Raw genomic sequence first — 24,786 nt, 5'->3', positions numbered from 1 at the left:
TGCCGTATTAGCTCACCAGACTGATCTTTATATGAAGCAGCTGATTCGGTCTGGGAGCAGAAAATAAATAAAAAAAGGACTCGGTTTCATCAGCTGATGTTTGCCTTCCAACAGGCTCTATCTGAGCTGACAGGGTAATGGATATTCAGAAACCACCTTTTGGCCATTTCAGAAGATGATGTCTAGTACCGGTTTAAAAAATATATGGAAATCTTTCAATGATGCCCCTCCCCGACCACCTTTAAACTGTTCCACTTTTTATAATGACTGTTTTCTTTAGACAATTCCCCTCAGGGTGACACGAGGCCTCTCTGACACCTCTGACATCTCACGCTTAGCTTAGGCTACGTTTTTCGTGTGATACCCCCAAGAACAGACTATTATGAAACCAGACTCGCTGATCTTTTGAGGCAGTGGTATCCTCATAGCATGCTAGCCTGAGGTGTAGAACTCTTAGCATGTTAGCCTGCAGTAGGCTTCCTCTTAGCATGTTAGCCTGCAGTAGGCTTCCTCTTAGCATGTTAGCCTGCAGTAGGCTTCCTCTTAGCATGTTAGTCTGCAGTCGGCTTTCTCTTAGCATGTTAGCCTGCAGTAGGCCTTTTCTTTGCACATTAGTCTGCAGTAGGTTTCCTAATAATCTGTTAGCCTGCAGTATAGGCTTCCTCTTACCATTAGAGCCTTCAGTAGGCTTACTTGTACTCTGTATACCTGCGGTATAGTCTTCATCTTAGCGTGTTAGCTTGTTGTATGGGCTTCCTCTTAGTATGTTAGCATGCAGTAGGCTTCCTCTTAGCATGTGAGCCTACAGTAGTCTCTTACTTTTAAGACTAAGTCAGGATAATTTAATTAAATACCATCATCTTAACTGAGTTGTGATCCTGTGGGGATCAACAAGCTAAGGTCATCCTGCCTGCTTGATTTCTGTGTGTGTGCATGTCTGTGTGTGTGTCTGTGGTACGTGTTGTTGCTGATCCCTGAAGACATGTTAAGAGTGCAGCCTGCCCATAACCCCCTCCACCCATCAGGGCTTTTTGATTATTAATTCAGCATCAGCAGTCAGATCCTATTTAAGTCACCGGCTACTACATAACGTAACCTCGACCTACGCACGCGCTCACACGCGCACCTCTGCTGAGCAGAGGCACAAGCAGCGACCCATGACGTTCGGGTGCCCTCATCTTCTCTCTTCCTCTCTCATCGTCTCTCCTTCTCTCTCATCGTCTCTCCTCCTCTCTCATTGTCTCTCCTCTCTCATCGTCTTTCCTCCCCTCTCATTGTCTCTCCTCTCTCATCGTCTTTCCTCCCCTCTCATTGTCTCTCCTCTCTCATCGTCTCTCCTCCTCTCTCATCGTCTCTCCTCCTCTCTCATTGTCTCTCCTCCTCTCTCATCGTCTCTCCTCCTCTCTCATTGTCTCTCCTCTCTCATCGTCTCTCCTCTCTCATCGTCTCTCCTGCTCTCTCATCGACTCTCCTCCTTTCTCATCGACTCTCCTCCTTTCTCATCGACTCTCCTCCTCTCTCATCGTCTTTCCTCCTCTCTCATCGACTCTCTTCCTCTCTCATCGTCTTTCCTCCTCTCTCATCGTCTCTCCTCCTCTCTCATCGACTCTCCTCCTCTCTCATCGTCTCTCCTCCTCTCTCATCGTCTCTCCTCCTCTCTCATCGACTCTCCTCCTCTCTCATCGACTCTCCTCCTCTCTCATCGTCTCTCCTCCTCTCTCATTGTCTCTCCTCCTCTCTCATCGTCTCTCCTCCTCTCTCATCGTCTCTCCTCCTCTCTCATCGTCCTGCCTAATGCTTTACTATTCAGATGCGGACTCTTTAGACTTTGCTTTCCACAGGCACTAGAGGTGCTCTGAAAAGACAATGTGTATAGAAATGGTAATATAATATGTGTGTGTGTACAGTTGTGCTCATAAGTTTGCATACCCTGGCAGAAATTGTGAAGTTTTGGCATTGATTAGGAAACTATGAATGATCATGCAAAAAAACTGTATTTTATTTAAGGATAGTGATCATATGAAGCCATTTCTTATCACATAGTTGTTTGGCTCCTTTTTAAATCATAATGATAACAGAAATCACCCAAATGGCACTGATCAAAAGCATGTTATCAGAATTGTAAGATTTTAAATTTTTCGAAGATTTCAGTCATCTCATCTTCATCTGCTTATCTGGTATCGGGTTGCGGGGGCAGCAGCTCCAGCAGGGGATGATTTCAGTTTGTTTTTCAATTAAATGTTTCATGTTATAGGTCACATTAAATGTGGAAAAGGTTCTGTACCTTTGTCTCATTCTTTTACATCACAAGAACCTGGAATTTTAACAGGGGTGTGTAGACTTTTAATATCCAATGTATATATATATATATATATATATATGTGTGTGTGCAGAGGTGTTGCAATATATTTGGGGCTTAGCCCACCCCCCAGCCCCGCCCGGGACAGAAAGTACAGGGTTTAGAATGTACATGTGGAAAATTTCGATGTACACACTAGCGGTCTACACGTTAACATTGGGATAATGTGAGATCAGAATTATAAATGAATAGATAAGGTGCTATAGCCCCGGCCGCCCAGGCCTAATGACGCCACTGTGTGTGGGTGGGTGTGTGTATATATATGTGTATATATATATATATATATATACACACACACACACACACACACACACAGCTCTGGAAATAATTAAGAGACCTTTTCTTAAATCAGCATCTCTACATGTATGGCAGCCATTCCATTCCAATGTCTGTTAAATTCCAACACAGGCCCACCTCATTCTACTTAATGAGGTACTGATTAGGTGATTACCTGAACCAAATCTAATTTAACAGGGAAAAGTATAAAAAACACTGCTTTGGTCATCACTATCCTCTTGTAATAGGACCAGCTGTATGGTAAAAACAGTGCAAGTTGTATCTCAAAGGTAATTTGAATAAAAAAATAACTATTCAGCATGACAAAAGAGTTGAAAAGAAAAGCTTTGAGTGAGGAAAAGAAGGCTTTACTGGCAGTGGGATACAGTAAGCATCCTGTTGCTTCCATCCTGTAAATTTAAAAGACGGCGGTTCATAAGAACAAAGTCAAGCAACAGACATTGGGGACAACAAACCTACAGACTGGCAGAGGGCTTAAATGACTGCCCACTGACCAAGATGACCGTCAACTCATTTGAATGTCACTCAACAACCGTAGGATGACATCAAGTGACCTAGAAAAAGAATGGCAAACAGCAGCTGGGGTGAAGTGCACGGTAAGGACGGTTCAAAATAGGCTCCTAGCGACAGGGCTGAAGTCGTGCAAAGCTAGAAAAAGACCCTCATCAATGAGAAGAAAAGAAGAGTCAGGCTGAAGTTTGCAAAAGACCACAAGGATTGGATCGTAGAGGAATGGAGTAAGGTCATCTTCTCTGATGAGTCAAATTTTCAGCTTTGCCCAACACCTGGTCATCTAATGGTTAGACTGAGACCTGGAGAGGCCTACAAGCCACAGTGTCTCACATCCACTGTGAAATTTGGTGGAGGATCGGTGATGATCTGGGGATGCGTCAGCAAGGCTGGAATCGGGCAGATTGGTCTTTGTGAAGGACACATGAATCAAGCCAAGTACAAGGTTATCCTGGAAGAACACCTGCTTCCTTCTGCTCTGACAATGTTCCCCAACTCTGAGAGTTGTTTTTTCCAGAAGGACAATGCTCACGTATTAGCTCACCGGACTGATCTTTATATGAAGCAGCTGATTCGGTCTGGGAGCAGAAAATAAATTAAAAAAGGACTTGGTTTCATAAGCTGATGTTTGCCTTCCAACAGGCTCTATCTGAGCTGACAGGGTAATGGATATTGAGAAACCACCTTTTGGCCATTTCAGAAGATGATGTCTAGTACCGGTTTAAAAAATATATGGAAATCTTTCAATGATGCCCCTCCCCGACCACCTTTAAACTGTTCCACTTTTCTTTTCAGGTATAATGACTGTTTTCTTTAGACAATTCCCCTCAGGGTGACACGAGGCCTCTCTGACACCTCTGACGTCTCACTCTTAGCTTAGGCTACGTTTTTCATATGATATCCCCAAGAACAGACTATTATGAAAACAGATTTGCTTATTTTTTAAGGCAGTGGTATCCTCATAGCATGCTAGTCTGAGGTGTAGAACTCTTAGAATGTTACACTGCAGTTGGCTTCCTCTTAGCATGTTAGCCTGCAGTAGGCGTCATATTTCCATGTTAGCCTGCAGTAGGCTTCATATTTCCATGTTAGCCTGCAGTAGGCATCCTAATAATCTGTTAACCTGCAGTATAGGCTTCCTCTTACCGTTATAGCCCCATTATAGCTGAGCACAATTGAAAACCTCTGGAATTTGATCAAGAGGAAGATGGATGGTCACAAGCCATCCAACAAAGCCGACTTTTTGTGTCAGGAGTGGCATAAAGTCACCCAACAACAACGTGACAGACTGGTGGACAGCACGCCAAGACACATGATAGCTTTGATAAAAAATCTGTGTTATTCCACCAAATATTGATTTGTGAACTTTTCCTAAGTTAAAACATTAGTATTTTGTTGTTGAAAAATGAATATGAATTAGTTTTCTTTGCATGATTTGAGGTCTGAAAACATCTACATATTTTTTGGTTATTTTGACCAGTTGTTATTTTCTACAAATTAATACTCTAAATTACAATATTGTTATTTGAAATTTGGAAGTAATGTTGTCACTAGTTTATTGAATAGAACACAACTGTTCATTTTACTCGAATACATACCTTTGAATAGTAAAACCAGAGAAACTGATAATTTTGCAGTGGTCTCTTAATTTTTTCCAGAGCTGTGTGTGTGTGTGTGTATATATATATACACTCACCTAAAGGATCATTAGGAACACCATACTAATACTGTGTTTGACCCCCTTTCGCCTTCAAAACTGCCTTAATTCTACGTGGCATTGATTCAACAAGGTGCTGAAAGCATTCTTTAGAAATGTTAGCCCATATTGATAGGATAGCATCTTGCAGTTGATGGAGATTTGTGGGAAGCACATCCAGGGCACGAAGCTCCCGTTCCACCACATCCCAAAGATGCTCTATTGGGTTGAGATCTGGTGACTGTGGGGGGCCATTTCAGTACAGTGAACTCATTGTCATGTTCAAGAAACCAATTTGAAATGATTCGAGCTTTATGACATGGTGCATTATCCTGCTGGAAGTAGCCATCGGAGGATGGGTACATGGTGGTCATAAAGGGATGGACATGGTCAGAAACAATGCTCAGGTAGGCCGTGGCATTTAAACGATGCCCAATTGGCACTAATGGGCCTAAAGTGTGCCAAGAAAACATCCCCCACACCATTACACCACCACCAGCAGCCTGTACAGTGGTAACAAGGCATGATGGATCCATGTTCTCATTCTGTTTACGCCAAATTCTTACTCTACCATCTGAATGTCTCAACAGAAATCGAGACTCATCAGACCAGGCAACATTCTTCCAGTCTTCAACTGTCCAATTTTGGTGAGCTTGTGCAAATTGTAGCCTCTTTTGCCTATTTGTAGTGGAGATGAGTGGGGTCTTCTGCTGTTGTAGCCCATACGCCTCAAGATAGTGCATGTTGTGGCTTCACAAATGCTTTGCTGCATACCTCGATTGTAACGAGTGGTTATTTCAGTCAAAGTTGCTCTTCTATCAGCTTGAATCAGTCGGCCCATTCTCCTCTGACCTCTAGCATCAACAAGGCATTTTCTCCCACAGGACTGCCGCATACTGGATGTTTTTCCCTTTTCACATCATTCTTTGTAAACCCTAGAAATGGTTGTGTGTGAAAATCCCAGTAACTGAGCAGATTGTGAAATACTCAGACCGGCGCGTCTGGCACCAACAACCATGCCACGCTCAAAATTGCTTAAATCACCTTTCTTTCCCATTCTGACATTCAGTTTAGAGTTCAAGAGATTGTCTTGACCAGGACCACACCCCTAAATGCATTGAAGCAACTGCCATGTGATTGGTTGATTAGATAATTGCATTAATGAGAAATTGAACAGGTGTTCCTAATAATCCTTTAGGTGAGTGTATTTCAAGTGTTTATTTATTAAAATTTTGATGATTATAACTGACAACTAATGAAAACCCCAAATTCAGTATCTCAGAAAATTAGAATATTGTGAAAAGGTTCAATATTGAAGACACCTGGTGCCACACTTTAATCAGCTAATTAACTTAAAACACCTGTAAAGGCCTTTAAATGGTCTATCAGTCTAGTTCTGTTGGCTACACAATCATGGGGACGACTGCTGACTTGACAGCTGTCCATAAGACGACCATTGACACCTTGCACAAGGAGGGCAAGACACAAAAGGTCATTGCTAAAGAGGCACCAGGATGCACTATGGGAAGGAGGCAAGCCAGCGGAGGCAGTGTGATGCTTTGGGTCCTGCCATTCATGTTGATGTTACTTTGACACCTACCTAAGCATTATTACAGACCGTGTGCACCCTTTCATGGTAATGTTATTCTCTGATGGCACTGGCCTCTTTCAGCGGGATAATGTACCTTGCCACAAAGCAAAAATAGTTCAGGAGTGGTTTGAGGAACACAACAACAAGTTCATGTGCTGGACAAACAAGTCCGATCCATGGAGGCCCCTCCTCGCAACTTACAGGATTTAAAGGATCTGCTGCTAACGTCTTGGTGCCAGATACCACAGGACACCATTGCCTATGTATATAGGCAGTGCAATCCCCCAGTGGGCTGAGTACAGTTGCATGGAGGCATGGGTGACAGAGAGGGGTAATCTGAATAGGTAGAGGCATTTGGAGAAGGGTCCGTTGTTGGAAAGGTCTTCGAAGGACTCAGCGTCCCGGAGGGTCCTGTCGTGTGTGTGTGTGTGTGTGTGTGTGCACGGATCTGCTCATGTGTGTGTTTTTATTCCAGGGTTAGCTGTCCCTTTGATCACTTAGCAGCTTGGCAGCACAAGGGCATTCAGTATGGCCCTGGTAACGCTACTTCAGGGTGTCACCTGCAGCAGTATGTCAGCCCTATCACGCAGAACACACACTCCTAAGGTCACGTGTGTGTGCCTCGAAAGCGTTGAAAGGCTGGTGTGTGTGAGTAAGCTGTGGTAATCTGGACATGCGTGTGTGTGTGTGTGTGTGTGTGTTGTATGAACGTGGAGGATATTAGAGTACTAGTGCTGAATTGCACTCTGGTCCTGACCACAGCTCGCTGCTCTATGATGTGTTATTTCATGCTGTTTGTAAAAGCTTCTGACGTCATGTTTAAAGAAAAGGTTGTCATTGTATCTTCACTTCAGAGAGGAATATATCACTGTGCATAGGTTGTAAGGAGTTAAAAAGCAATGGTATTCGGGATTGTTTTTGAACAGTTCCTCGCCAAACATCTGTATTGGCATCCAGTCTAAGGCCCGGGCGTCACTCCTGCCGCCATCCACCAGTCTGACGTTCCCAAGCCTCTTGTGCTGCTTCCTACGATATGCCATACTAGAGCGTTAATGTCCTCTCCAGACCAGGCCGACACGTTACCAAGCCATACTAGAGCGTTAGTGTCCTCTCCAGACCAGGCCGACACGTTACCAAGCCATACTAGAGCGTTAGTGTCCTCTCCAGACCAGGCCGACACGTTACCAAGCCATACTAGAGCGTTAGTGTCCTCTCCAGACCAGGCCGACACGTTACCAAGCCATACTAGAGCGTTAGTGTCCTCTCCAGACCAGGCCTACACGTTACCAAGTCATACTAGAGCGTTAGTGTCCTCTCCAGACCAGGCCGACACGTTACCAAGTCATACTGTGCCGTTTTCTGTTTCAACACCTTATGCTCTCTGACAGGCAACACATTTGGTCACCTTTAAGTGAACTGTCTGAAGACCGCCCACTCCCACAGGGGACCACGAATCAGGTCTCTCCAACGCGGTCAGATCAGCTCCGATTTCTGAATTCTGTTGTAAAGGCCCGCTGACTCATGTTTCAAAATGGCCATCGTAGGTGACATACGGAGCAGATGGTTTGGGGATAGAATACATAGCCAATGGCTCATGCTCTCCCTGCAAATCTCTGACCTCTGCTAGCACTTGATAAACAACCTTTAGCTACCGACGCTGCCTGGTTTTCCAGGCTGTGTCTGTGTTCTGTACAATAGTTCTGTTGTACTGAGGTTGCATAGCTCATGTACCAAAATGGCGGGCCCAGGTTGGACACAGTGCCTGGCAAGTGGCTTAGTGGTGGGATTCATGAATAACAGTTAAGCAGGTGGTAGGGCTATAGAGGCCCTTCACAAGTGTGGATGCATGTGTCTAGCTCCCCTGGGCTTTTAACAATATTGTTAAAGCTTTTTAGTTAATTCTAACGGCCCTTGTGCCATGCCCTCCAGTTTTACTAGAAAGAAAACGTGTTTTTGTTTTTTCCAGCACGCGTGTGTGTTTGCCCTGTGTTAACCTGTGTGTGTGTGTGTGTGTGTGTATCCACATGCATGCGGTATCCGTGTCTATATGGCTGGCTGGCCACATGACAGGGTGATTGGAGAGCTCTTTGGCCCCGATCAATAAAAATAAGACCGTTAATAGAAGGCCAGAGCCTGTAAAGCCATGCTCTCAGCCTGATGAGGTCGACAGACACCAGGGGCGTTCACTACACAGACCATGTCTGGGAGACAGACTGACACACGTGCACACACACACACACAGAAACTCAGGCACACACTCTTAAATGAAAACACCTAGGGCCGGTTTCACGGACACAGATTTAGCCTGGTCCAGGACTGAAAAATCAGGCTCAACTTCACCTTAACCCTTAACCTTAACCCCAAGCCTATAAGCCCTGCTTTGCCATATTTGCCATGTGTTACTATACTTGGAAATACACACTCACTCGCATGACTTGTTCCCCTGCGAGTGATTGAAGTGAGTGACGCTGACTTGAATGAATCTTTTTGTATTTGTATTTTTTTACCAAACACCGCCCATCCATTCTCACAGAGAAAAAGGAACGCAGAGGTGTTGGGCGAATCTGTTGTCAAGGTTTCTCGCGCTGTTCCTCAGTGTGAGTTACCGGCCCTGACTCAGAGCTGGGTCACTGCTCTGCAAATATGAAGTCATACAAATGTGATCAAACTGTCTCTATGAATTATAGACAGGCTGTAGCTAGATGTGTTCCATTGTACCTCGCTGCACCAGGAAGGCGAGGGAATGGTTACTGTAATTGTCTTTGCGCTCCGCTGCTGGATAACTGGCTTTCCTTGACTTTACCTGATGTCTGTAGGGACACAAGCGACGTGAATGTGTTTGGTTCAAACCTGATCTTACTGCTTTGACATGTATTGAAGTTCGAAATCAACGGAACGTATCATAAGCAATTAAATGTGTTGGACTTATTGGAGATTGTACTACTTGATACAAATGCTTGACATTTTATGAAAAATGCATGCGTTATGTATCTTAATTTGAAGTTCTGAACAGGTGTAGCCTGGGGTGTTCCAGAAGTATACTGCAGCAAGGGTTGGAGCCACTGCTCTTTCAGCAGAAAATCTCTCTGTCTTTCACCACTGTTTCCATTTATTATTTAGAGCGCTCTAAACCAGAGACCTGTGTGCCTGTTTATCTGCCACGTTGGATAGCCGTTAGTGATGATGCTAATGATAAGTCTTCTGGCAGATGGGCTGACCTTTTATTAAGTTGAAAAATTCAAATTGTAGCTATTTATTTTGAAAACTTTGCCGTCGCATCTGAGCTACAGGAATTATGCTGATAAATAACCAGACAAAAATTTTATTTATAGAGTGAACTTAATTAGATGATGCATTTCTCCCCCAAACCTTAAAAGCAGGATTCTGTTGTGGTTTAGGCATTGTTGTCGACATAATGTTGTCGTTTTAAAATATGAAAATCTACAAAAGGCTAAAAATAAATAATAATACATGATAAAGCAATATAGCAAACTTAATTTTAGGCAAAAAAATTGCTGTGTGTCTTTATACCTGGCCTATAAATAAACACTGCCACAAAATACTTGTGTGTTTAATGTAAGTACAGGAAAGACCTTTGGGACAAACAAAAGTCATAATTAGCGAAGTTGGATTTTTGTTTCATGTTTTCAGTTATGTCTCAGTGACCTTCCCCCAGTGTTTTCACTCCAGCTTTGATAATGAGTGTTTATTCTAGAGATATCCCATACCCACGCATGCTGTTCTTGGCTTTTAATGCTCCATAAGATAATTAAGCTGAAATGGGTGTTTTCGTACCATTTCAGATGTAATCTGGTTCCCAGACAAGGTTATTTCAGATGAGACATTTCCAGTAATTAGCATCAAAGAGCTGCATTGTTTTCCCCAAGATTGTAAATAAAGAGGAAAAATCTTTTTAATATAACGAACTCTTTCTTTTCCTGTGCTGTGTTTGACCTTTTAACCATTGCTTTTTTAACAGCTGTATGTGAAGACTGAAATGTCATGTTTTAAAATGTGTTTGTGGTATTTATACCGTTCCAAAGAGGATTGCAACTTAATTCTCTCCTTTCTTTTTCTCTCTAGGTGAAAATTGAGGGGCAGGACAATTCTAAAGACGCCATGTCTCCACACATTCCCCGTCTTTGGAACCAACTCCACGATGGAAGACTCATTATGAGCTCCAGGTGAAGCTTCATATCCCCCTTTATAACCACCATCACCACTATCCTGCACCATTCCTTCACTGTAGTCAAAGGAGGTAACAGGCAGACGTTTTGGAGAACACCACAACTCCAGCTTCCTGATTCAGAGGGCATTTCGCAATCAGTGGATTATTGCACACATCCATCGCCTACATGGGGGCTCAGACCAGTCCGTAACCCACTCTGACTCCATTCCGGGCTGTTGTGTTGTGTATTGGGTGTCATCATCGGTGGCAGTGGATTGAGCCAAAATGGCTGGGAAGGGCAACCCCGTCCCGGGCCCCCACCTCAACGGCTTCCCGATGCCCCACTACTCCTACTTCTTCCCCCACATGCTGGGGGGGCTCTCCCCCCCTGCCCTACCTGGTCTGCCCCTTAGTGGCTACAGCACACCCTCGCCAGCCAGTGAGTACCCACTATTGCCTCTCTCCCTGCTGTTTCGACAGATGCTGGCATGTCGTCGGTACCCTCCTAAAGCAGTGCCTCTTAAACCTCTCCTCTGAGGCCGCCAGACTCTGCGTCGTAGCCCTTGACTTGCTATTTCCCTAATCAGGGACTTGATAAGTTGCGTCGGGGTGTGCTAGCTCCGGGAATAAATCACACAAAGATGGCCGACGGTCACCGGGGAGAGGTTTGAGATGCCCCGCATTAAGGCACATGTGAATTGTATCGTCTGCAATGTTTACTGGCTTTCATCTCAGGATATTAGCCTGTTTCGGGTGCCGCTAACTCGTTTGTTGTTGGCGGGCCGTACACACAGCTGAAACAGGCTTGGTGCTCAGGGTGTCTAGGTACTGTGTTTTTAATACAATAACATAAGCCCAACACGCCGCCAGGATGTTGGTAGAGACTTTTTTTTGGATGTTATCTGACTGGCTGCAACTGTTTTATCTTGTCTGACTGGCCTCGTCTTCGTTTCGGGAACGACAAATAGGTAAGCGGGATCATGCCGAGCTCCGAGTCGTTCCGCTCTTCAGAGGAGAGCCTTCGTTATCGGAGACGAATGTCCTCTGCTGCTGTGCCTCGCTGTCAGCTGTATCGAGGAGAGTGTGTCTCTCTCCTGGAGGCAGCTGGCAGGGAATGGAAGCATATGATTGCGACGTTACTGGCCTCTTCTTGGCATATCTGCCTCAAATCATTTTGCTTATAAGACGGGAGTTTTGGGTCTGAATGCTTCTGCGCATTCTGTGGGGTTGTGCGAGAGCGTTTGTGCATACGCATGCGTTTGTGTGCGTGTGCGGGGGAGTCGGCTTTCATCTCCTTTCCGTTTCGATCATTCCCACATAAAAAGATGGACGGTGCGTACTCAAGCCCTCTCTATCTCCCACAATCACACACACACACACACACAACTGCCAAGATAGCACAGTGCAGGAGGACCGGGTAATCAACCTGACGTTTCAAAACAGACGAGCCACTCACTAAAGCGAAGCCTGATCTAGCGATTTGGACCTGCCTACAGATAGTTATGGGAGGGAGAGGCAATCTCCTCACTCCAGTCACCCAGGTTGTGCCGGGTCGGCATATTGACTTTCAATCTGGTCCTATTAGCGCAGGGTTCATTAGGATGAGCCTGGAGAGGAACTGTGATTAGCAGCAAGTCATGTCCACTTCCGCTTTGACCCCGGACCGGCCAGGGGAACGTCGGCCATCCGGTTCCATGTTAGAGTTGAGTCTCTCTCAAGTTGAATTCGGAACATTCCCGTTTGTTTGGGTGCATGAGACTTGGGAGTGAAAAGTACGGTGGCGTGTGTCTGTGGGACTCCCTCCAGGTGTTAGTAGAGGACGGTGAGGTTCCTTCCCATGCCCGGGACAAACATTTCCTGTCAATAAACACTGGAGAATCAGGGACACTGACCGCGCGCATACTCACAGAGCACACTAAGACTCCTCTTCATTCCATCTTGCACTCTCTCTCTCTTTTCTCTTCCACATTCTCTCTATCCTCTCGGAGAGAGTTTGTTTGGAGCTTAGAATATCAGGATAGAAAGAATGTGAGAATGTTGGCGAAGGACCAAACACATTTGGGGGTTTATGGATTTCTAAAAGGCTGTGTTCCAAATGCAGGCTTAACACACAACGCTGACAGAAGTTTTAGGGAAGCAATTTTTGTCTCTTTTGGGCTTCATAATTATTTTGCAGATTTTTGGCCAGAAATACTGAGTTGGTTACTGCTAGCAATAGCACAGGTGTCGACAGAGCTCATGGCTGCCAAGATAGCTGTTTGTGTGTGAATACGTCTTTTTTTTATGTATTTCTTTTTTTTAAACAAACAATTTTACCCCTAGCGACAGCAGGTCTGCTCAGTCCCAGGTAGTACTGGACTTTGCTGTATGACTCAGGACAAACTAGAGGATGGCCAAGTTGTCATCCATTTTCAATTGTCACTCTCATTTCCTCTACTTTGCTGTCATTGACTAACTTGGTCACTTGTAAACAGTGAAATGCTTGATCATTCAACTGCCATTTTAAAATATTGTGATGGGTCAAATTTGCAGACCAGAAATAAACTACTCCCTGAAATTGAGTTTTCTCAAGAACCCCCTATGGATAGGACAAGTACACCCAGAGGTGTTAATACTCCTAGTTGAGAACCACAGTACTGTACATCCAGCCCAAAATGGGTGGTTTAAAAAAATATATTACTTGCACCTGGAACATTAGGTAGTCCCAAATCTGCTAACCCAGCAAATCTTGGCCTTCAGTATTCGGCTGGATCAAACACTCAAAGTATTTGCTTTCAAATATAATTTGAACCCAGGTCTGCCCTCTACAGACCCCTGCCAGCCCAGTCTGTCAATGTTCCAGGTGCTGTGAGCTAAGCGGTCAGAGAGCAGTGAACTGGCTGGTTCAGACAAAGCTCTTGTCCAGTTCATCCCCCACCGACCAATTATTTAAGCCAAGCGGAGCAGAAGGGTTAACCCGGCCATGCTCGGCTAAGGCATGAAGCCCAGCGCAGTGCAACCTAACCTCCAGAGGTGTGTCACAAAGTCTCTAAACTCAGGGGGCCAACATTAGGACATTTCCGGGAACGCTTGTGAAGCAGACCAGACCGGGGTTTAGGGTTTCACAAGTCAGTGGGAGTAGTGAAACATTCCCCCTTGGTTCTTCATTTCCTTGAAATCTAAGGCACAATCTTGACTTGGGGTAATGTCTTCATTAGCAGACCTTGTTTTAACTCCAGCAGTTCATTTTCCTCCAAAGTAGAACTTTCGATTGCACGGCCCCTCCAGACGTGTCAAAAGTCTGGCGCGTTTTTGCGCATGTGCTTAATGTAGCCAACGTGGCGGCTAGGCTGTCGTTATTATTTAGGATGAAGCTAGGCAAGGTTGACATTGGGGTGTTTGCCCATTACTGTTCATCCAATGTAGCGCAGGCTAACCATAGCGGCTCTTGTATTAACTTACTGAGACGGGTCATTGCTCTACATACAACGTGGTAACTGATGTTATTTCAGCCTGCAGGTGCAGTTAGCCTAGCTGTAGGGATTCCTACCTCACTGTTCCTACTCCAGTCAATGCCTGACGGGGAACTCCAGCCTTTGACCTGCCTATGTCAGACGTGCGGTGGGTTGGTCTTTACAGGCGGCTCATTGGGATTTCTGAAGTCTTTTTGGGGCAGGCGGGAGCGGTGTGAAAGTATAATTTTGGAGGGGGAAACATTTGGAGCCTTGTTTCTCTGTGTGTGTGTGTGTGTGTGTTTGTGTGCCTACCCAAGCGTGTCAACATTGGCAACCTCAGAAGCGATTTCAACGGCCCAAAGTGCAACACTGCTCGCGTGGTGAGTGCGGCAGGCTGGTCAGACAGGTGGTGTGTGTGCCTTCCTCGGTGGTCCGCCGTATGTGGAGGCGGGGAGGGGCGGGAGACAGGACGCCATGTGGGTGGGCAGAAGGGCCTGCTTGCCAAAGAGGAAACTTTTGGGTTCTTCGTCACGCCCATATCCCTCTCTCCCACCTCTCTCCCCCTCCTCCCCCAGGGCCAGAGTAGCCAATCGAGTGTTGGTTTGTAGTTAAACAAGAAGTGGACAAACAAACAGCGGATAGTTTACCAGTCAACCAATAAACGCCGAAGGCTAAGCCTGCCGAGACAGGAATGGAAAGGATAACGCCAGGCCTTGGCCTTGCGCCACACACTCACACACACACACACACACACTGTGCTGTAGGAATAAAAACAAAGGTGAGCAGCTTACTGCTTGTGAACCGTGCTACGTCTTGTAATTGTCCAAAGTCCTATTCATTTACCGCCTTCTTTGAGATTTGCCGGTCGCACATCGTCTGCGTCTTGTCAGCATGTACTCCACTGCTCAAGTGTGTGGCGTTGGACAGTGGTATCTCACACCATATCGTCCAGAGTCATGGACATATCCTGGCTACGTGAGCGTCCAAGGAAATGGACAGAGTAGTCATTGAAGTGCGCGCACGCACAGAAAGCCTCCGAGGGGATCAGGTCATTATTGGAAACTCATTTGAGCACTGCCAATACTATGATTTAGAGGGTGCATGCTTATTAAACACGCCGTGTAAAACACATTTGTCCCAGAGCTCGCTCTCCCTCATTCAGTCACTTAGGGCTGACGACTAATTAACGCTTGGTGATTAACATTAAAATGAGGGTCTACATAAGCTATGAGACTTAAGTTAGATAGGACACAATTTATTCCACTTTTTTTTTTGTTTACCATTCTTACCGGATATTTGGACCGTCGTTTGGTGTTTAGACTACAATAAGTTTGTTAAAGTCCGCTTTTCGTAAGGGCTATGTTTTGTTGCAGAAATATGGCCTAGTTTACACAGACAGCCCTGTTCTTCATACAGTGCCTGTCTATTATTTATCTAATGGCTTTCTTTTCTTTATCTAATGACTGTCTGTTTTTTATCAAATGTGATTGAGGTCAACACAAGCCGGTCTGCATTTCCGACTGGTGTGGACCTCTGACCAGCGTTAACTCTGCTTATGTCCTTCGAGCGTTCAGCCCCGTAATCCGGCTGCCGCTATGACCACTGTGACAATTATGACTACTTTGACCTTATTCACAGCTATGACTGCTGTGACTGCTATGACAGCGTTGACCGCTATCACATCTATGATCACCATGACAGCAATAACAGCTATGATCATTATTATTACCGTGACAGCTGTGATCACCATTACTGCTATGACCACTATCATCACTATGACCACTATCATCACTATGACCACTATCATCACTATGACCGCTAAAACCACTATGACAGCTATGACCACTAGAACTACAATGACTCCTATGATTGTTATGATCATGATCACTGTGACCGCTATGACCACTGTGACCGCTATGACCATTATGACAGCTATGACCACTAGAACCACAATGACTCCTATGATCGTTATGATCATAACCACTATGACCGCTATGACCACTATGACAGCTATGACCACTAGAACCACAATGACTCCTATGATTGTTATGATCATGACCACTGTGACCGCTAAGACCACTGTGACCACTATGACCACTATGACAGCTATGACCACTATGACAGCTATGACCGCTATGATCCTTATAACATCTAGGACAGCTTCACGGTCAGTCTGCTTTTGTCCTTGTGAGTGTGGATGTGTTCTTTCACCAGGAAGCCATGGACAACCCCCCCCAGATCCAAACTGGAGCTGAGGGGGTGAGTTATGGAGTGTGAGACAGAGTACCAGAGAGAAATGGAGGCAGAAAAATACTGACGGAGAGAGAGAGAAACACGGATGGGGAGAGAAACACAGAGGAGAGAAATAAAAGATAAATAAAGAGAGAGGCTGAAGGAGAGGGACTAAAGAAGAGGTACAGAGAATGGCTGAATGAGAGTGAGAGATTAAAGGGGAGAGACGGAGAGAAAGCCTGAAATAGACAGAGAGTGAGAAAGGCTGTAGGAGAGAGAGATGTAGTGGAAGAGAACCAGTCGAGCCCTCCCTGTGCATCATCAGCAGCAGAAGCTGGCGCCCGCGGGGCGTACAGGCCGATGTTGGCAACGGCCAGTGTTGTTGGTGAGAGACGCCAACCACCAGCAGCCTAGCCAACAGGGCTCTCACAGGGGAGCCCGCGGCCCTGCGTCCCCCCCAGCCTTCCTTCTCTCCCCCTCCACCCACCACAGCCTGACAGCGCTATCATTACGCCCCATTATTCCACTTACTTACTCATTTCACATTATTTCCATTTGCTCTGAGGGAACCAGGGGCCAGGTCCCTTCTCTGCCTGGAATACTTGACAGGGCATTATCCCCCATCCACTGGCTTGGCAAGTGTCGCCGTCTCTCTCTCTCGCTCTCTTCTCTCTCCCACTTCTCTTTTCTGTATAGGTCTTTCTTTCTTTGCGTCCGCTTATGCAAATGAGGACCCTCCTTTTCAAAGAGCTGTCTTCTGATAATCCGGTGGATGGCTCCATTTTCTTAGCCACGCACACACACACACACACACACACACTGTAATTCACACACACAGTACATTTTGAGCAGTGCTTAAAGCTAGTTGGACCATAACAACTTCAAAAACAGCATCCTGTTGCTAGCAGCTATGCGGCAGACGAGTAAACAGAAATCTAAATCTCCCCTCTGATGTTGGAGGAAGTGTCTGTGTTCAGCTTCCTTCAAAGAGTGTACGAGTCAAGACAAGGGTAAAGAGATAAAAAAACAAAACATGTGCGCACTCTGGACGCCCTCTTCGTTTCATGTGGTTTGGGGAAAAAGAAATAACTTGCAAACCCGTATCACTGAATCTTCATTGAGTGTGATAACCTGTTTGAATGTTGGTCACAGTGATATGGCCTGGTTACCTAAAGGGAAGAGCACAGAGAGGGAGTGGGTTGAACAGGTCGGATGTTAGTGATTGAATGATCAAGCACAGGGTCCCTGTGCTTCTTGTCAGGGTTTGGGAACCCCTTTTTAGCGGTTAATGCGCTTTTCCATGAACCCACAAAGGAGCCACGGCATTGAGCAGGGCTAAGAAAGAGTTCTGCTATGCTGAGATTATTTGGGGCCAGTGTAGAGGGACAATCGGGGTGTTCTCTGGGACCACAACGCTCCTGTACATGCACAAACACACACACACACACACACAGTCTTAAAGGAAAGCTTAAAAATCACCTCCTGCATGCAGTTAGACTGCCCATAACTGCTGAAACGGGGTAGTGCATCGTCAGTCGTTTTGCTTTAGTCTTAGACAGGCCTGCATTCTGAACGACAAACGCACGCATGCACGCACGCACACACACCCACACACACACAGACAGACACACTGGATAATCCTCAGGACTTTTCAGAATCACAGTAACATGATTTCTCAATGGCTATATTTTCTCAGTGCATTTTCTGCCCGGTCCCCTTTTTTGCACTAACCCTATTTTTCCTAACATCGGCAATGTATCATCATCATCATTATTATTTTACACTCCTAGCTGCTGTTGCTGTGCATGATTTCTCACTCCCACGTAGAAGCACATGAACCTGAACTGTCCCGTACCCTGGCGCATGAACTGGAACTCGTTATATAGACATTCCGTTGTTGTTCCACGTTGTTATTTATTGTCTACACATTCCTTGTGTGACTACTTTTCAACTCTTCGGTTTTTATTTTTGTCTGTATATTCCCGTCACTTTCTATTGCTTTTTTAACTCTGGTGTTTGGACATTGCATTGTTTGGAAAAGGGGTCTTAAGTAAGAACGACAAGTGTTGTTTTCGAAGCGTTCGACAAATACAATTTATTGCAGAGCTAGCAGGCACGCATGCATGCACACACACACACACACACACACACACACACACACATACTGTGTATTAAATGCCCTTCTTGTGATATATTCTAATATAGTCTTGATTATAATATAATCTAACAGCTACTCTGCTCAGCCTTAACCCATTGTGGCTCTGGTTGTCTGTATTATTCCTATGGACTTGGATGATGTCACTGAGTGTATTAACTTGGACCTGTAAACTCTCATGATGTCACTCCTGACCTGAAGGAAATGAGACACATAGGCAGGCCTCCCTGAAGAGGTTTAAAAAAAAAAAAAAATGAAATTGAATTAAAACCCTATGCTAGGCCAAGTATTTCTGAACTTACCCATCTGGTGTTGGCTATTGGATGGGATGAAATGCAGTTGAATTAATAAGACAGGAGTCCCCATTCACGTCAATGATTCGTCCATTCCCTTCATTCAGATTCTGTTAACTCAATCCTGTAGAAGAAATCCAGATAACATTTGAAAAACTGGGCCCTGCAGATTTGTCAGGCTGTTTCAGTTCAGTCCCATAAAGCTGCTTCCTTTTTCATTTCACTTAGCTAGGGGTTTAGACCTGAGGGACCAGGATACTGGCAAATTACTGACATTGATTGATCAATAAAGTGCCATTTAAAGACGAAACCCAGCTGATGCAGCCCTCCAGGACTACACACACACACACACCTTGACCTTGCTTTGTGGAGTGTGCAGCAGTCTTGTCTTCAGTTGGGATCCTATGTATTTAGTTGAATGCTGTTAAGCTGTGACTCATTGGATCAAGAACTTGTTGGACCTACTTTGAGCAAACAAGAACACACAGGAGTATGTATCCTTGTGAGGACAATCAGTTATTGTCACTCAAATTCTTCCATAATCCCCAAAACCTAACCTTACGCAAACCGTAACCCCTAAAGCTAACTCAACCGTAATCGTAAACCTGTTGTGTCCCTACGCTGGAAATCCCCTCGTGGAGATTGTCAAAAAGGTAACCCACATTCTTCTAGTGTGGGTAAGTTGAGAGCTGGGACAATCTCAGATGTTTCATCCAAAGGTGGTCTGTTTGATTGATCAGCCACCCATGTCATACCAGATGTAGGCTACGGGTTGTCTTTTGTCCCCTAATGTCCCATAGTGGATTCAGCCAAACAGACTTGGATTGAATGGGACAACTGTGCTTGCGGAAGTTGCCACCAATATCTAGATTGTGTCTGAATCTGAGGGCTGTGTTGACCCACCAGAAACGTGGCTAATCTCCTCATGTGGTCCAGCGAACAGTGGTGAGGGAGAGGTGAGGAGGGCTCTGGTGGAATTTAGCTGATTCGGTGTTTGAGACGGGGATGTTTCCTGTGGGCCTGGAGACCTCTCTCTCTCTCTCCCTCTCTCTCTCTCTCTCTCTCCCTCTCTCCATCCCTCCCTCCCTCTCTCCCTCCCTCTCTCTCTCTCTCCCTCTCTCTCTCTCCCTCTCCTCCCTCCCTCTCTCCCTCCCTCTCTCGCTCGCTCTCTCTTTCCACCTTTCTCTCTGTCGTTCTGTCTTTCTCTCTTCTGTATTTTCCTTTCTAACTTTCCTCGTGTTGTTCTGCTCTCTCCAGCTGTTTTCCTGTCTTTCCTCTGGGTGTCAGATAGCTCCCTCCGTCGTGGTGTCTGTGACAAGGGCGGGGCCAGGCAGGCGAGAACTCAAGTGTCTGTAACTGTGTTGTTTCAAACTGATTTGATAATTGGGCCGTTTACACAGTGCGAGACGCTAGACAGCCCAGCTGGTTTGATTTAGCCTGATACCGCTGTAATTTGTGCACTGACGGAGTTTACGTGTGCGCGAGAGGATGCGACGTGCGCGTCTGTGGTTATGCGTGTGTGTGCACGTTTGGGGGTGTGTCACCACAAATAGGGGCTTTGCTGGTCCTCTGCCCATGTCTGTTTTGGATTAAGAGATTTTGGTCTGGGGACAAGCATCAGTTCTCGACACGGCTGTGTCACAACAGGCTCCCCTCACTGTCTCGGCCTTGAAAAAGATCCCTCTTGTCGAAAAACCCATAACTTGGATGCCCTCAACCATGGAGAACTACAAAGCCTGCGTTTGCACAGGCAACCCAATTCTGAACTTCTTTTGACCAATCACATTTGCTCTGAAAAAGACATCATGTGATTTGTTGAAAGACCAATTAGTCTTTTTAAAAGAAAATCCGAAGCTGGCTTCCTTTCTAAATGCAGCCTAGGAGTGAGAACCGAAAACTACCATTCGTGGAAATAATTGAAGTTAATGGGTGGATTCTCTTTATGACTTCAACTCAAGCAATCCCAACTTTCTTCCTTTGTCGCAAAGCAATCAACTCAAGCAACCCCACCCACCCCCCCCCTGCCTCCATCTGTCCTTCCATCCTTCCCATAAGTCGTCTGGGCTCTCGATCATAACGCGTGAAGGACAGGTGGTGGGACGGATATAAAACAGAGGTGTTTATTACTGCAGTACAGAAACAATCCCAATGTATACCGGGCCCAATATGCACTTGGTTTGATTGAATGTTCACCACATACCAGCCAGCCTGTTGTGTGCCTTATCGCTTTACAGTTATGATTACCATCACTCTACTATGTTGTCATTTAATATGTTGTTCTAGATCTTTGACACCTTTTTTGTCTCCCTCTGTTACAATACATTAACACGTTTTCACAGTATAATAACAGGTCCAAATGGTAGTAGGTTATTTTGCATTAGTATACTTGTTTCCAGCCTGACTCGTACATGAAACACTACAACTTAGAAATAGCCTTTTCTTTTTACCAGTGCTCCTATGCGAGCACGCATTTAGCGGTGGGGAGAGGTAGAGCCCCGACTCAACCAATAACCAGTCTCAGCCTATCTTTGGGGCGACAGAGTAACCTAGTGGTCAAGAGTTTTGGGTCAGTAGACATAAGGGAACTGGTCTGTGAGTAACAATCTGTTTTTAGCATGCTTACCTGGTAAAATAACAGGAAAACAATAGTCCCCTCTACAGTGGCCCATGGTTCTCTCAGTAGATAACTCCTTTAAACAATATTTGAAAAAAAATAAAATAACTGCACACCCACACATGTTCTCTGGAGGGTTGGGGCTGAGGGACTGGAATGCACAACTGTGTGTACACAGACACAGAGATGGAGAGTGGGAAGCCTACTCTGTCTTACCCTTCTCTTCAACTTCAAAGCTATCAGCTTCTTTAGGACTTCAAAAAGCTGGAGTGGCCCTTATAACAGAGAATGTATTTCTCTAAGGTCCTGATTTATTTGATAGAAATATGAAACTACAAACCAAATACGATATTTTCCTTCCCTAAGCTGGTTTACAAGGGGACCCCAAATAGCTACCAGGTGGGATTCTACTTTGTATGTCTCCTGTCTGTCTGCCTGCCTGTTTTTTTTTTTGCCCTCTTATCAGTCTTTTTTATGTTATTTTGTCATTCCTTCATCATTGGCAAGATGTTCAGGGCGAGGGACTGTAAGCAAAATGAGACATTTAAAGGCTTTTAAGTGGACATTTTTGCGTGTCCCATTTTCACACTACTCACCCTAACCTTGGTTTAAAAACCGAAACACGTGAAGGGGACCATGTCTGTATGTAAACCCACATAGATTCTGGTTGTGTGTGCATGCAAACAGTAATATTGGCGCATGGAGGAGTATGATGGACAAGGCTTGATTAGAGGTGATCAGTCTCTTTCAGGAAGACCTGTGTTCGGTCCACCATCTAGAACATCTACAACTAAACACAGCACTTCAGACATGGAGACAGCAAGAGTCTTTTGAATGTACTGTTATATAGACGAAATAGACTAATGAAAACAATAAATTGAAAAACACTGTAAATCCTGTGGATATTATGCTCAGGCCTGCGCAGCCCAGAGCTCGAGGAAGGGATGCCAGGTCTCTGGACCGCATGGCAGTGTGTTGGATCACGGAACCACTGTGACGTGAATGACATGTGACAGTGTATAAGCCTTCCATTAACATTGGAACTGTTGCAGGACGTTAACAAGTATGTATGCTGAAATTACTGAGGGACGTGCAGTCACATTCCCGACGCCTCTGGGTCGGTCAAACATTGCCCGACTGTTTTTCTCGGCCTCCTGAAGCTTTACAGCGGAAACGCATGGGAACAAAACGAGCTGTTATTGAGAAGAGGAAAAAAAGGGTGTAATTGAGACAGGACGACAGAAAATGGACCAGGCCAGAGATTCCTCTTCTCCTAAAGTGGAACAGAATGTTGATTAAAATGTGATGGAGGCCCGCTCTATAAAACCAGGACCACAGAGAGATGCCTGGGGAATGGGAGGGGTTTGTATGTGTGCTCACGTACGCTCTGTGTGTGTGTGTGTGTGTGTGCGCACGCACGCACGTGTATGATGTGTCACGGGGTCTATTAACTGGAGTGAACGGCTCCTGTATCCAACCCGATGACAGTGACGGTAGGCAGAGAGGCAGGCAGGCATCCATCCATGTGGCTCGACACCAGCCTGCATCAGAGTGACAGGATCATTACCGACGACGGAAACTGGCCCAGAGACCAAGCCATCAGTCAGTCATCACCGCCGCTCTCATTTAGAGAGACGAGCAGCCCCGAAAGATGCGGCGCGCGCACGCATGTGTGTGAGGGAGGAGAGCGGGCGAACGAACGTGGGCGCGTTTGCGGGGACTTTGGTTGTGGGCTGTTTATTGGATTGGTGGGGGGCAGCCTGCGTTTGTGTGACTTTTCGTACGTGTGTACGTTCTCGCAGACGGCGTTTTCTCCCGCTCGCGGAGTGTTATCTCCCCCTGGGCTCGGAACCAAGTCTCAGAGCGGAGAGAAAATGAACTGCTTTATTGGGACGCCTGTCAGGCCTCTCTGGATTTATAGTTAACAGGCAGTCTTTATCACGCAGTGGAGATGGGGGTGGAGGGGGGGCGTGGGGCGTGGGGGGGGTAAAAAGGGAGGGACGGATGAAGAAGAAAATATACTCCATTTCTCAGTTTCTGTCTATATCCCCCGGCGAACATTTCTGATAAACACTATTAATGCATTTGTATCATAACTCTCAACATCTCCGTTCATGCTCTTAGGCTAATTGGGTCTCCAGTAATAGATAACAGTAGGCTGCACGCTGTCCAGTTGCCAATTCCAAATGATAGAATGGAGAGAGAAAAAATTGGTTCTGTTGTTCAGCTGTATGGTTTGCCTGGTCACATGTCTTCGTCGATGCGTCGCGAGGCATAACTGTGGTATAGAACCGCTGCGCCTTCTGGTTGAATAAAACCAAATGGAGAAATTGAACGGAAAAGTCTCGTGTAAGGAAAACAGTGTGTCCTTTGTTGCCTTGTGTCTTTAAGAGTTAGTGTGGATCCACACAGTGAGTCTAGGAGCTATTTGTCTATGTGACGACATCTCTGCAGCACTTCAGCCAAGTTGACCCAAAACAGTCCTGTTACAGTTGATCACCTTTAATGTCTTGAATGTGGCGTCCATGTGTTTGCCTCTGGGTAAGTGTGGACACCGGCCTCTAAATCTTCCCCTTTACTACATAAATACCTTGGCAACAGATTGGACTCTTGTGTAATCCATATCCATATCCCCCCACCACATTTTAGGACTAAAACAGATCCCTCTAGTGCTACTGTGTGTGTCTGTTTAAAAGAGAGAGAGAGAGAGATCAGTACAGATAATTCACAATTCTCTTTATTTCTTCTTTCCTCTCCTCTCTCTTTTCATCTGTCATCTCTCTTTCTCTGTCAACCCAGTCTTCCTAAATCAGTCTTTATTGTCCTTCCCGTTGTGGTCTGCCTTTAGTACAACACATAGAGTCATTACACATTTACGAGGCCACTCCGTGACTGGCAGGCTCTTTTCCAACAACGTCATAACCTCTACAGCAGTGTATCTCAATGAATGACTGAGGGCCAGCAGTTTTATAGCCATGGAAATGCTGGGTCCTGTATGTGACGATGTTTTTCGCAGAGCTGAGGGAGACATTGTGAGAGATCACGTGCTCGTTCACAGTTGGTCGTCATCTTATAAGCCGGCACAATTGTTTGGAGGTCTCCGTGGAATGTAAAATATGTTGGATATGAATGCTGCGTGACTTAACTTGAAGGGATAGTTCATGTGAATTACATTGTTTTCCCTGTTAGCGGTCTTGGGCATGGTTGGACAGTAGGGTCGTGTGGTATCGTCATCCCGTCGTCTTTGTCTTCCTCCCATCCCAGGGCTGATGGTGCCAAATATCTTTGGTAGCGCAGTGTCGCAGCAGACATTGCTACACGCCACATGACACTAGCGTAGCAGCAGTCTGGCCGGTCCCCTCTGACCTCTCCCACCACGTTGCGCGCCAACGGTCAGTACGAGATCCAAGTCCGTTAGGTCACACGTCGTCCCCATT

General features: G+C 45.6%; 1 protein-coding gene across 3 annotated transcripts in view; it reads left to right on the top strand.

Moving 5' to 3' along the window:
- Positions 1 to 24,786, top strand: part of raraa (retinoic acid receptor, alpha a) — a 140,451-nt gene that overhangs the window by 46,900 nt on the left and 68,765 nt on the right. For all 3 annotated transcript variants that reach the window (XM_010894513.3, XM_010894512.3, XM_020046776.2), the window contains exon 2: positions 10,537 to 11,060. In XM_010894513.3, coding sequence (XP_010892815.1) covers positions 10,907 to 11,060 — 154 coding nt within the window. In that variant the 5' untranslated portion in view covers positions 10,537 to 10,906. The remainder of the gene's footprint in view (positions 1 to 10,536; positions 11,061 to 24,786) is intronic.

This window comes from Esox lucius, chromosome 5 (genome assembly GCF_011004845.1).
Source record: "Esox lucius isolate fEsoLuc1 chromosome 5, fEsoLuc1.pri, whole genome shotgun sequence".
Classification (NCBI taxonomy): Eukaryota; Metazoa; Chordata; class Actinopteri; order Esociformes; family Esocidae; genus Esox; species Esox lucius.
Note: the sequence above shows the minus strand (reverse complement) of the source record. Positions and strands in the feature narration are given on the sequence as shown.